Genomic DNA, 12806 nt, shown 5'->3' with positions numbered 1-12806 from the left:
ATAATGGTAACCCTTATGCAGTGCCCCTTAAATAGTGGCACCAGTTGTAGTCTCCCCCTATGCAGTACCCCCAGTATTGCCCTTTTTATAGAGCCCCCAGCAGTGGTCCCTCGATGCAGTGCCCCCAGTAGTAGTCCCCTCCCCCCTATGTAGTGCCCCTAGTAGTAATCCCCTCCCCCCTATGCAGTGCCCCTAGTAGTTGACCCCTACCCTTGTAGTGCCCCTAGTAGTAGTAGTCCCCCCCCTTTTAGTGCCCCCAGTAGTAGTTCCCCCAGTTGTAGTCCCCCCCTTGAAGTGCCCCCAGTAACAATCCCCAGTAGTGGTCTCCACCTTACAGTGCCGCCAGTAGTGGTCCCCCCTTGTAGTGCCCCCCCCTGTTATCCCCCCCTTGTAGTGCCCCCAGCAGTAGTAGTCCTCCCCTTGTATTGCCCCCAGTAGTAGTAGTCCCCCCCTTGTAGTGCCCCCCAGTATTAGTAGTCCCCCCCTTGTAGTGCCCACCCCTCCCCCAGTAGACACACATAATAAAAAAATAAAAAAACACTTACCTGAATCCCCGCTCTCGCCGTCGCCATCCACTCCTCCGTCTGTCCTTCCCGGGCTGGGCCGCTCTGCATTATGGGAGAGACGTCATGACATCATGACGCCTCTCCCATTGCCCACTGCGGGAGCCGGAAGATGGAGCGCAGTGGGCGCAGCAGCAGCTAATGAGAGTCTGACAGACTCTCATTGGCTGCTGATCAAAACAAACACACAGCTGCCGGAGCCGGCGGCTGTGTGTTTGTCACTTGTGTAGCGCTGACCGAACTCCGTCCGGTCAGCGCTACACACGCGGTGCAGTCTGTGTCACAGTGACACAGACTGCCCTCGGCCTGCGGCCCGAATGACGCTGCGGCCTGGAGGGCACATGGCACCCTGCCCCCCGGCCCAGCCCGCCACTGGCCTGAGGGGTGCATTCCCCAAACTGCAAGTAAACGTGTTTATATAGGGGAGTTTTGTCTAAGTGTCTGATACCACATAATACTTACTATATAAAGAAATCTATACATAATACACATCACATGGTAAATGCATTTGTCACATGTCATAAAAGAGTACATATAGGAGCTGACGCATCATTGGGAGCAAAGAAATTAATGCGCTAGTTTGCACCTTGGTAAAACCGTGCTGCACTGCCAGTGGGACAGATGTAATTGTGCAGATAGTTTTATATTTAGGAAGGGTGTGCCCCAGCTGAGTTCTTAATTGCATTGAAAAAATAAAACTGTCCTGTAATTGTGGCTGCAGTACATGCAAAAGCAGCCAGTATTTACCCTGCATGCTATAAAAAGAAAATATAATTGCCCCCTTGCATTACAGCATGGTTTTTCCAGGTGCAGAGCTGATCTTTTTGTTGTACTGAATCAGCCCCAACCAGTTTGATCTAGAGGTGTCCATCGATGGTTACCATTTATAGGCTCATCTGTGATTACCATCAATGGCACAAAAAACAAATATAGTGAACCATCGATGGTTTGCACCCCCTTGATGAACTCCGCTGCTGGCCAATCAAAAAAGGAGGTGGGACTTAGCCTCAGCCGGGAGGAGATGCTAAGCTTCTTCCTGAGAAGGAAAAAAAAAACATCAGCTCCCTCCCATCGATGGTGGAAAACCATTGGTTCTCTACCATCGATGGCAAAACTAGTTAACACCAGTTGGCCACCATCAATGTTTTGAAAATCTGGTTGATGGTTATCCCTAGTATGGCAACGCTACAGGTGAATCAAATTTTAATTCAAGCCAGTGGATACAATATTTTGCATCCTAAAAATATTCACTCACACGGCCTGTTTCCGTTAGGATCGCAGTACCTAATATGCACGCAATCGGCCGATTGTTGCATTCCGCGCATGCATATGCCTTGCAGTGCGCGTGTGCAAGCTGGTCACTGCGATCGCAGAGACTACGCAGACCCATTGCAGAGTGATTGACAGGAAGTGCCATTTGTGGGTGGCTAGGCGAACGCAGACGTGCCCGTGGGTTTCAACGGCGTTGCAGGGGCGTGCATCTATTATCCACTGCTACAGCCTACGCAGCCGGAGGTCTCATAGCGTGCGTGGCTATTAGCAATTTCTGAGTGAGGTCAGCGCTTGTGCAAGTGTGCGTATGGATCCGATGTTACTCGATTGTACAGATGGTTTTGTTATTTTGCTAAAGTGTACGGATGTGATAGCAATAGTAGAACAGCCATCAGTACACGTACGTACCACTGGTATTCTCTTTAAATAACATTCCCCATGCTTTGCTTTTCTTTGGAGAAACTATCACCAACTGCATCTGTTTAGATGACCCATTTTGTTGTCTCACCCAAGATTTGCTGTATTGTGGAGTGTTACTGCGCTTTCTCCATACTTTCCCCATAAGTGCAGCATTCCACTTTACCAAGATGTTATCTAAGAGTCCCTTTTAAGAGGATATGGCTCCGGCCCCAATGTCTGAGGGATCTATCACCCAAATGTGGGAGAACCATTTTTTTTTGTGGTATCTGTAGAGACTGAACGTAAAGCTTTCTTGAACTATAAGGCTAATTGGACGGATCTCCTTTCCTCTCTAGTTAGTGCTGTGTCAGCGGTGCCACCAGAGAAGGAAACCTTAGAATAAATGTCCAGTCATTGCAAATCCTAGGAAAGCTTTCAGATTAGTGGCTGCATCCATCCTTGTATATCTGTTACTTTAGCTTGATCCATGGGAAAAAAAACCTTCAGATGAGATTATGTAGCCCAGAAGAGTGACTTTAGCAACCTCAAATCCGCATTTCCCTAGTTCAGTGTACTTTTCCCGAGCTCGTGTTGCACTTGTCGTACATGACAGCAATGATTAAACGAGAATAAATTAAGATATCATAATATACTACCATAAATTTGTACAAGAACTCTCAAAGAGCACCATTAATCAGATCCTAGAAGACAGCAGGATCATTGCTAAGCCCAAAAGGTATTAGGAGATACTCATAATGACTGGTATGTATGTTAAACACCTTCTTCTATTGGTCTCCTTCCATAATTCAGGTTGGGTTATACAAGGTCTATCCTGTAGGATGTGACTGTTTCCTTCAGATGATTAAATAACTCCAGAATAAGAGGCAAAAGGTATTGAGTCCTCTGTAGTCTATGGTGTAGGTCATCTCTTCTAGGCACAAAGAATAATCCAGCACCTACTGGAGATTTAGGAGGACCTAAAAAAATCAGTTCTCGGGGGGTTCTCAGAAATGTATTTTCCGACTGCTCTAAGTTCAGGGGGAGACGGTGAATATAGGCGTCCTTTGGGTTGCTTAGCACCTGGAATTACGTCAGTAGCACAGTCATAAACTCCATATGGTGTAGGAAGCTTAGCAAGGAGGTGAAGGGCCGAGATAGAAGGACAGTGGGTCTGCTGCTAAAGGAACGGAAAGTATTGATCCTCTGAGCATTTAAGTTTAGATTTAGTTTAAAGGCTGATGGTGAACTTTTGTTCAAATGTTCCATATTTATTAAACATCAAAATCAAGTTACAACATGTGCATACATTAATATCCAGGGACATGAAATGACAATCAGAAATTGTAATTATTGTCAGCATTAATTAGGTGATATAACGGCCTGACGGGAGTATATGTCATAGGTAAACTACAATTTAGCACTGTAACAGATTTTTATATGACTAAACTGCAGTGAATATAAGATCCCCAACACTACACAGTAAAATAATCTATATATCATATTGCTAATTATTTTGAAGTATGAAAAGTAGTAAAGTTAATTTAGTCTTATGTCTAATCAATCTGGAAAATATCTAAATTACAAATAACATTATTTCTTTAATATGGTTACTGATAATACGGTAACTGGCGTGTTTATCTCCTGAAGCCTCACTTTCCATCAGGAGAGGGGATCCAAACCTCATCCTTTGGTTCAAATGTTGTGTTCAGCACAATCCCGAACTTCTCTCTAAGCAAATCAGGAATTTCCTCCTCTGTGAGTTCTCGAGTGGTCTTCACACTGCCACCGCCCTTGGTATACTCTGTGGTGATCAATCTACGCCCCATGTAGGTCCATCTGCCACACGGTAGTTGTAGAGTACAAAGAGTTTTGCAGACAAAGAGAGCCCTTGGTGAGGTCTGGTGAAATTCAGACACATCCCTGAAGTCCTCAAATTTCCTCTCTTCAAGGGTGAACTTGTACAGACTCCTCCATTGGTCATCCTCCTTCTTCTCCAAGCACCACTCCTCCCCTTCCAGCAGTAAGTGAAACACGCCATTGTCCTGCTCCTCTTCCCATCCTGCCTCCAGGGGAAATGGTTCCAGGATTCCATCTCCAAAGCCAACGTCACAAAGCCACCGCCTGCCCTCCAACTCCACAATCAGTATCATGTGGTCAAGCGGAGGCCCGTACATACTGGTGACCAAGTCCCTGGCTCTGGCCGATAACACCAACGTCTGGAACCCCAGCTCTTGTAACACCCACAAGAAAAGGCCGTTGTTCTCATAACAAAAGCCTCCACGTTTTTTCAGAACTATTTTTTGATATATCAATAAAGTGTCCAGTATAATTTTCTCCCCGATGTGTATACTGAGGCCCTCAAGAGGTATAGAGAACAGGTGATGGCGATGTATCTCGCGTAGCGTTAAAATGGATGGAGTGGCAGAATCTTGTGTAAATTCTGTGATTCCAATCCGCTGGAGATAGAGGTTCAAATCCATCTTGCACCTGTCCTAAAATACAATATATAAGTCATATATAAGATTGTATATTATGCATTTTACACTATATTTTGAGCACAATGCAAAAGTTTAGCATGGCGTATCTTGCTTGTTAAGCATCCATATCTACTGGCACTTGAGGGCCTACTTGACAGAGGGGTAATTATCAAAATGACGTGGAGGTGCTTGTGTTTCACATCCAAAAGGACAGTTATTACAACTAAAAAAGAAACTGCTCGGCATAGTGAGGGAGGACATGACGCGGAATGGGGGGCGTCACCATGTGATTGCATGACCATGGCCCCGCCCCCACTAAACAGTACTGAGATTACCGGAATTGTGAAGCAGGGGGCGGGGCTGTGATGGTGCATTCCATAACCAATTGCATAATCGTCTCCCCTGCTGTTGGGGGGGGGGGTCTGCAGGGGGGGTCCGAGGGTATGCGGCTGGGAGCACCACCTGATTTTTGATAGTGATCGGCAAATCTGTGAAATTCAACATGTTTGATTTCACCGATCTTGCGATGCTGGGTTGCAGGATTGCGGCGATTCGTTGCAGATGTAAGGGCCTTTAGCCCAGAGGTTCTCAAACTTGGGGCCTGATTCATACCTGGTCGCTGGCCCTGCCCTCTCGCAGGGATTGTGGGCGTTTGTTTTTTTCGCTGACCGCTCGCAAAGCTGTGGGAGGCCAGGAGAAAATTGCGATAATCGCGACCATTGGCCTTGCGACGAGACCCTATGGTAGGGTCTATACTGCTGCAAGGCCGTGTGGACTTCCTGCTCTAATAGAGCAGGAAGTCCACTACTGACATCATTAGTGATATCAGTGAGACCTCCCTACAAATGCCAGGCGTTCCTAAACGCCTGCATTTGACCAGCCACCCCTCCTACCCGCTCACAAAGCGGGGCGAGCTGTCACCATCGACAGCTGCCCCGTCTTGTTGTGAGCCACGTAGCGACTGAACTTCAGTCGCTCGGTGGGGCTCACGCACACCGGACGTGGCGCATGCGTAGTGCAGAAACATCGTGCCGCTGGCGAGCGGCTCTGAATCAGGCCTTTGTTCCTCAAGACACTCAAATAATCCAGGTTTTAAGAATATCCATGGTTGAGCACAGATGGTTGAATCAAATTTACTGATATTCTAATTTACTCCAACCAGTTATCTACAATTACTTATTTTATTATACATTAAAATTAGTATCCTCCAATATGCATCCTATTTGTAACTATATACATTTAGGGGTCAATCCAAATAGGTGCGAATGGCGAGTAGCGATTTTTTTTCTTGAAACTCGCAGACTTTGCAGCAAAGCGCGCTCCCGAGAATTCTCCAATCCAATTTAAAACGCCTATTCGCACTAATCGCAGCGGAAGGGTGCGAATTGACTGTCAAATGAGATTTGCAAGAAATGCATGAAAATGTGGGGAGACCAACCTGGACCCCCCAAAATGGATAATTTTGTTAGCAGGACCGTATAGACGGCTGTTAGTGGGCATTAGGAAGTTACTGTAGGTTTTTTTAAATGGTGTCAAATGGCTGATTTGTGTTTTGTTTTCTTTTTAAATGCAAGAAATTGATAAAAAACAAACTTTTTTCGTTTAAACTCAACGAATTAAACGAAAAATGCAAGAAAATAAAAAGTAGGAAAATGGGTGATTTTGGGGTACTTTGAGGGCACCTTGAAAAAAAATTATACAACGATTATTTTATTGATTTTAGGGTAATATGAGGACTTATTAAGCTAATTGGAAACTTCCAAATGCCTATTTAGTATTTAGGGGGGGGTGTCCAAGGGGTTCAGCATGGTGTCCCCACATTTTAACCTTAAAATAAAGACTTTCCTTTCCATCTCTCACCCTCAGGGAGGTGCGAGTGGAAAGTTGCGACTTCAGTCTGACTGATTCAGTGCGAGTTGTTAATTGGATTGCAAAATGAATTCACTATGCGAATTTTAAATGAAAATAGCAACTCGCACCTCACAATTTGCACCTAATTATACCTCTTTTCCACCAAAAACCCAGGTCCGACCTGGGTTTTTGGACATGGTTCCAACCCTGGTCAGACCCAGGTCAGACCCATTTACACTGCACCTTTGATCTGGGTTACTCCCAGGTCAGCCCTGTTCACACTGAACTCAGGTCTGCCCTGCTAAACCTGTGAGGTCATAAAAAGTGGGAGGTGAATGCTCCACAACCACCAATCAGCTCATTTTAGGCATGATCCAGGTCAGATAACCTGGGTTGCACCGTTTACACTGCACCATTACCTGGGTCCATCCTTGGTCCAACCCTGGTAGCTACCTGGGTTGGATTGCAGGGTCACTTGACCCAGGTTATTTTTCAGGGACCCTTTTACACTGAGCTGCGACCCGGGTAGACCCAGCAAAAACCCAGGTTTTTGCTCTGGTGTAAAAGGGGTATTAGATTGACCCCTTAGCCTTTTTCTGCACAACAACTGTGTAACTATTTTAATTGACACAGCCATTACTAACTGATCTGAATCAGGGGTAATTAGGGTATTTAAGGCAGCCTCACAAAATTGACTCTCTCGTTCTGAAGTAATTGGAACTACAGGAACAACCAGTCACAGAGGGGAATCCTGTCTTTCTGTACAAACACGACCAGGAGTAATTGTGTCACCATTAATGACCTCACCTACTTGGACAATGTTTCTGTGGCTCACAGAGCATGACATCACCTGCTGTGGAGATCACGCTACACAATAATACTAATAAGGGGCCTATTTACTAAGCAGTGTTAGGAGACAGAGTGAAAAGTGATAAGAAAGTGATAAGGTGCCAGCCAATCAGCTCCCAACTGCCATCTCACAGGCTGTGTTTGAAAAATGACAGTTGGGAGCTGATTGGCTGGTACCTTATCACTTTCTTATCACTTTTCACTCTGTCTCCTAACACTGCTTAGTAAATGGACCCTAAATCCTGCACAATCACTACATAAGTCTCTGAACTATACATATTTCTTATGGGTTTTGAGACATAACTTTCATTTAAAGAGACATTTATTCCAAACTACCTGATGATTATGAAAGACTATAGTGCACCTGACTATTAGAAGGTGTTAGAAGAATTTGCTCTGATTAAGGTAACCTGGCTTTTACTTTTTGAAAAAAAAAAAAAAAAAAAAAAAAAAAAGAGTCTGAATCCTCAAGGTAATTTTTTTTTTAAATATAGTTCCGTGTTCTTTATATGCTTTTTTTTTTTTTTTTTTTTTAATGAAGAATATATTTATTTTAATGAAATTTGGCTACAGCTTAGCATATATTATTTTTTGTGAAACACAAGCACCTCAGACTGTTCTGCACTGGCGAGAGCACCTTTTGGTCGTAGACATCTAGTACATAGGTTTTATGTTTGGCTAAGCTGCATACACACACAATGATTTTGTTACCAACGATTTTATGAACGATTTTCTGTCAGATTAATGGTGCATACACACGGTCAGATTTTTCCTTCAGATATGAACGATAACGATTTAAAAATCGTTCAGTCGTTCATATCTGAAGGAAAATCTGACATATCTGACATACCTGAACGATGGACGATCAACGATGCGCGTTCCCGATGGTCAGATAACGATTTCTGACATCTGATGTGTTTGCAGTCAGACTTGGACGATTCCATTCATTTTAATGCAGTAAAAAATCGTTCAATTGTTCAAATCGTTCAAAACTTTGGTAAAATCGTTCAAATCGTTCAAATCGTTTAATCGTTCAATCGTTCATCTGACAAATCTGACAAGTCTGACAAATCTGACCGTGTGTATGCTCCATATCTGTCAGATTTTTAAAAGTGTAATGAACGATTTTTGCATATTCCCTTAATGAAAATCGTTCAGTTGACAAGTCTGACTGAACTACAAACGTGAACGCGCATGAACGATAATCGTTCATCGTTTGACTCAGAAAGTGAACGATTTTTTCAAACGATTATCGTTAAGCGATATCGTTTAACGATAATCGTTCAAAAAATCGTTGTGTGTGTATGCACCTTTACTATTTAGTGTAATCGCTTTTTGAGGAAGTCAGTGCTTTATAAAAGTCTCTTAGAATATTGTATCAAGGTACTGATAGTGATGGGGCACAGTCGGTGCGCTGTCATACATGTAATAGGTGTCTATTCAGCTTGATTTTTTTTTTTTTTTTAACATAAAAAATACAGAAACTATGATTTCCGTATTTCTTATGTAAATCCCCTATTCAGCAATGAGATAATGGAGAAGATAACACAATTATCTTCTCCACTAATTCCCATCTCACTGAGTACCGCACTGTAGGGATCAGCCATTGATTCCCATCTCGCTGAGTACTGCACTGTAGGGATCAGCCATTGATTCCCATCTCGCTGAGTACCGCACTGTAGGGATCGGCCATTGATCTATGCAGCGCTTTAATGCTTTTTGCTAGTCAGCATAGCAAGAAGTGCTAAATCACTCGATAAACCATTACTTTATATAACGCCATCTCCGAATGCCGTTATATGAAGAAAATGCCTTAAATCTCCCGAAAACTGCAGGGACAGAGGGAATATTTCCCATAAATCCCTGCAGCATCTTGTAAGCCCGCCCAGTCTCCGTCTGTGCTTCCCGGTGATCGGCGGCAGGTAAGGCCAATTAGAGCCTATTAAACCTGCCGAAAGTGATTGATATGTGTATACAGGCTTTATACATGTATATTTATGTGCTATATACACATTTTAAATATAAAAGCACATAAATATACATGTATACAGGCTAGTATAAAGCCTGTATACACATGTCAATCTGTTTGGAAAGGCTGGAGTTGTACTTACCCCTCCGCGGTCACCGGGAAGCAGGGACGGAGACTGTTCCCGAGCGCATGACTGAGCATGTGCAGAGGAACAAACAGAAGAGATTGTTTTCGGAAACCGACAACAATCCCTTCTGTGACATCGCAGGGGCAGCGCGTTACCGCAACCGCCGTCCCTGCTGAAAATCTCACTGATACCCCTTTTACACCAGAGCAAAAACCTGGGTTTTTGCTGGGTCTACCCAGGTCGCAGCTCAGTGTAAAAGGGTCCCTGAAAAATAACCTGGGTCAAGTGACCCAGCAATTCAACCCAGGTAGCTACCAGGGTTGGACCCAGGATGGACCCAGGTAATGATGCAGTGTAAACGGTGCAACCCGGGTTATCTGACCTGGATCATGCCTAAAATGAGCTGATTGGTGGTTGTGGAGCATTCACCTCCCACTTTTTATGACCTCACAGGTTTAGCAGGGCAGACTTGAGTTCAGTGTGAACAGGACTGATCTGGGAGTAACCCCCTTAGTCCCGCTTCTTCGGCCGCATTGCGTGTTCAATAATATATCTGGAACTTTTCCTGTTTTCAGAGTGTCCCACATCTATGCGGCTGCCCGACCCCCCGTCTATCAGCATGTAAAGGTACAGTAGTCGTCACCACTGTCAGCGCACATGTGCGCCAGCCCCAAACTTGGAGCAAGAGATCCATCTGACATCACGCACAGCACTAAATAGCTCGCAGTTCTGCCTACTCCCCAGCGAGACACCTAGCGACCGCCTACACCGCCTGCAAACTCCCAGTGACACCCATTTAGCCGCTGAGATGGGAGCGATTCCCAATCACCTGTAGATCGTCATATGTGCATCTCAGAAACAAGCCCAGTGCGATAATCAAAAGATCCGTCCAGCGGAATTGTGTGTAACGGTCAGCCGGGCCCGTTACCCCTAATGTCTGCTCATTTCCCTTCTCAGTTACAAAACTTATTTGAAATTACGGCTTAAAACCATCTAAATACAGGAAAGTAAAGATTCCGGCAGCACAAAGTGCCACAGTCCATAGAAAGCTGAGGCAACCGGGGCTCTTATTGATGGGATATATAGTAACAGATGGGAACATGCTATAGTGCAGTGGTTTTCAAACTCAGTCCTCAGGACCCCACACAGGTCACGTTTTCCAGGTCACCCAGCAGGTGCACAGGTGTACTCATTACTCACTGACACATTTTAAAAGGTCCACAGATGGAGCTACTTATTTCACCTGTGATTCTGTGAGGAGACCTAGAAAACATGCCCTGTTTGGGGTCCTGAGGACAGAGCTTGAGAACCTGTGCTATAGAGTAGAGCTGGGGAATACTGTCAGAGAATAGTTATTACTTTGCTGAATAAGTGATAAAGGAATCTAAACGCTGGTGTATTCCCAATATATACATAAACACATGTGTAGTGTATATGCTCTGGTTTCCTAAGCACACACATGGAATCTGCCACATGGAAAGATTTGTGCTATATTGTGCATAATTAGGCTTACTATACTTTCCCTATACACCGGGACACTGATGAATTACACAGGTTCTGGGGATGATTAAAACCAGGTGAAATGCAGCATTGAAGTCAGCCAGTCACATAACCTGTGTAATCCATGAGTGTCCTGGTTTATAGGGATAGTATAGTAAGCCCAATGCTATTTTTCAGCAGGAACTCTCATTAACTATGACTTAATGTCCTGGGCCAAAATGTATTTTCCATAAGATACATTTTATTTTAAAGTCCTTATTGAGTGCCTTCTTTTCTAAATACTATATATGTGCATATAGAAATATATTTCTATAATTGTTTTTCTATAGCTCCACCCATAGTTTATGAACCTTTTTTTTTTTTTTAACAGAAGAATAGCCCTGAGTAAGGCCAGCCACACATCTAAAGATTATCTGTCCAACCAGCCAACTAATTGATTGGTTGGAATGAAAATCTGGTAAGGTATACAATGACCAATTTGCTCCCAAACACTGGAAAATGGACCAAAACTGTTGTTTGAACAAATAGTTTAGATCAAACATTTAACAAACTTGTCTGACGACCATTTTCATCTGTTTTCTGGCATTTAGGAGCAAATTGCTGATCATCAGTTACTCCCATACGTTACCAGATTTTCATTCCAACCAATCAACAAGTTGGCTGGTTGGATGGAAGTTGGTCTAGTGTGTGGCCAGCTTAAGCCTACGCATAGCACAGTGGGGAAATATTCTGTTTTGATTAAGTTGGGCTGCAGTGCCTACTGTCTGTAAATTGTCTAATCCCATGTAAGGAGGAGGCGCATTATTATACAGTACAGTCCTTGGCTGTTACTGTATAACTCTCTGGCTGAGTAATGTATAGATCAGCTTCTGCTGGTGAGTGACTGCCAGTATATGGGGTAATAAGGTTCTCCCTGTTCCATGCTCTAAGGAGCACGTCTATGAACAATCAATATAGATGTCTCTAACTCTCTATATAGTTGCAGACAATGATCTAAACTCACCTTCCTGATGGAGTGCGGGCTCCGGGCTGTGTGCTGCAGTCACTGGGCGCCTGGAACAAATTCCACGCGGCAGTTTTCATGTAAAGAGCCCTGTGCTTAACTCATTCACTTCCAGGTCACATATATAGGCTGAGCCTAGTGCCTGAGGGGCACATTCCCCAAACTGCAAGTAAACGTGTTTATATAGGGGAGTTTTGTCTAAGTGTCTGATACCACATGATACTTACTATACAAAGAAATCTATACATAATACACATCACATGGTAAATGCATTTGTCACATGATATAAAAGAGTACATATAGGAGCTGACTCATCATGGGAGCAAAGCAATGAATGAGCTAGTTTGCACCTTGGTAAAACCGTGCTGCACTGCCAGTGGGACAGATGTAATTGTGCAGATAGATTTATATGTAGGTAGGGTGTGCCCCAGCAGAGTTCTTAATTGCATTGTAAAAATAAAACTGTCCTGTAATTGTGGCTGCAGTACATGCAAAAGCAGCCAGTATTTACCCTGCATGCTATAAAAATAAATGTAATTGTACCCCTTGCATTCCAGCATGTTCTGAATCAACCAATTTGATCCAGGGATGGCCATTGGTGGGGTGTCCATCGATGGTTACCATTGATGGGCCCATCGGTGATCACCATCAAAGGCACAAGAACCATCTTTGGTGAACCATTGATGGTTTGCACCCCCTCGATGGCCTCTGCTGCTGACCAATCAAAAATGGAGGCAGGACTTAGCAGTGGCCGGGAAGCGGAGCTAAGCTCCATTCTGAGAAGGAAAAGAAAAAA

At 44.0% G+C, this 12806-nt stretch overlaps 1 protein-coding gene across 2 annotated transcripts; it reads right to left on the bottom strand.

Annotated features, from left to right (window-relative positions):
• Positions 1 to 2970: 2970 nt before the first annotated feature.
• On the bottom strand, positions 2971 to 12402 carry LOC148506362 (arylamine N-acetyltransferase, pineal gland isozyme NAT-3-like). 2 transcript variants are annotated; one of them, XM_088446894.1, is made up of 2 exons: positions 12361 to 12402; positions 2971 to 4726 (listed from the first exon to the last, which is right to left on the bottom strand). In XM_088446894.1, exon 2 carries the CDS (start codon positions 4712 to 4714, stop codon positions 3884 to 3886), a length of 831 nt encoding a protein of 276 aa, XP_088303020.1. In that variant the 5' UTR covers positions 4715 to 4726; positions 12361 to 12402; the 3' UTR covers positions 2971 to 3883. The 2 variants fall into 2 exon arrangements, with proteins under 2 accessions (XP_088303020.1, XP_088303021.1); XM_088446895.1 differs by lacking the exon at positions 12361 to 12402 and adding an exon at positions 12011 to 12299.
• Positions 12403 to 12806: the final 404 nt, after the last annotated feature.

This window comes from Taudactylus pleione, unplaced genomic scaffold (assembly GCF_031769625.1).
Source record: "Taudactylus pleione unplaced genomic scaffold, aTauple2 ptg000407l, whole genome shotgun sequence".
Classification (NCBI taxonomy): Eukaryota; Metazoa; Chordata; class Amphibia; order Anura; family Myobatrachidae; genus Taudactylus; species Taudactylus pleione.
Note: the sequence above shows the minus strand (reverse complement) of the source record. Positions and strands in the feature narration are given on the sequence as shown.

What these genes read in the sequence shown, in the direction of transcription:
- LOC148506362 (XM_088446894.1), bottom strand. Translation starts at nt 4,714, where the DNA reads ATGGATTTGAACCTCTATCTCCAGCGGATTGGAATCACAGAATTTACA.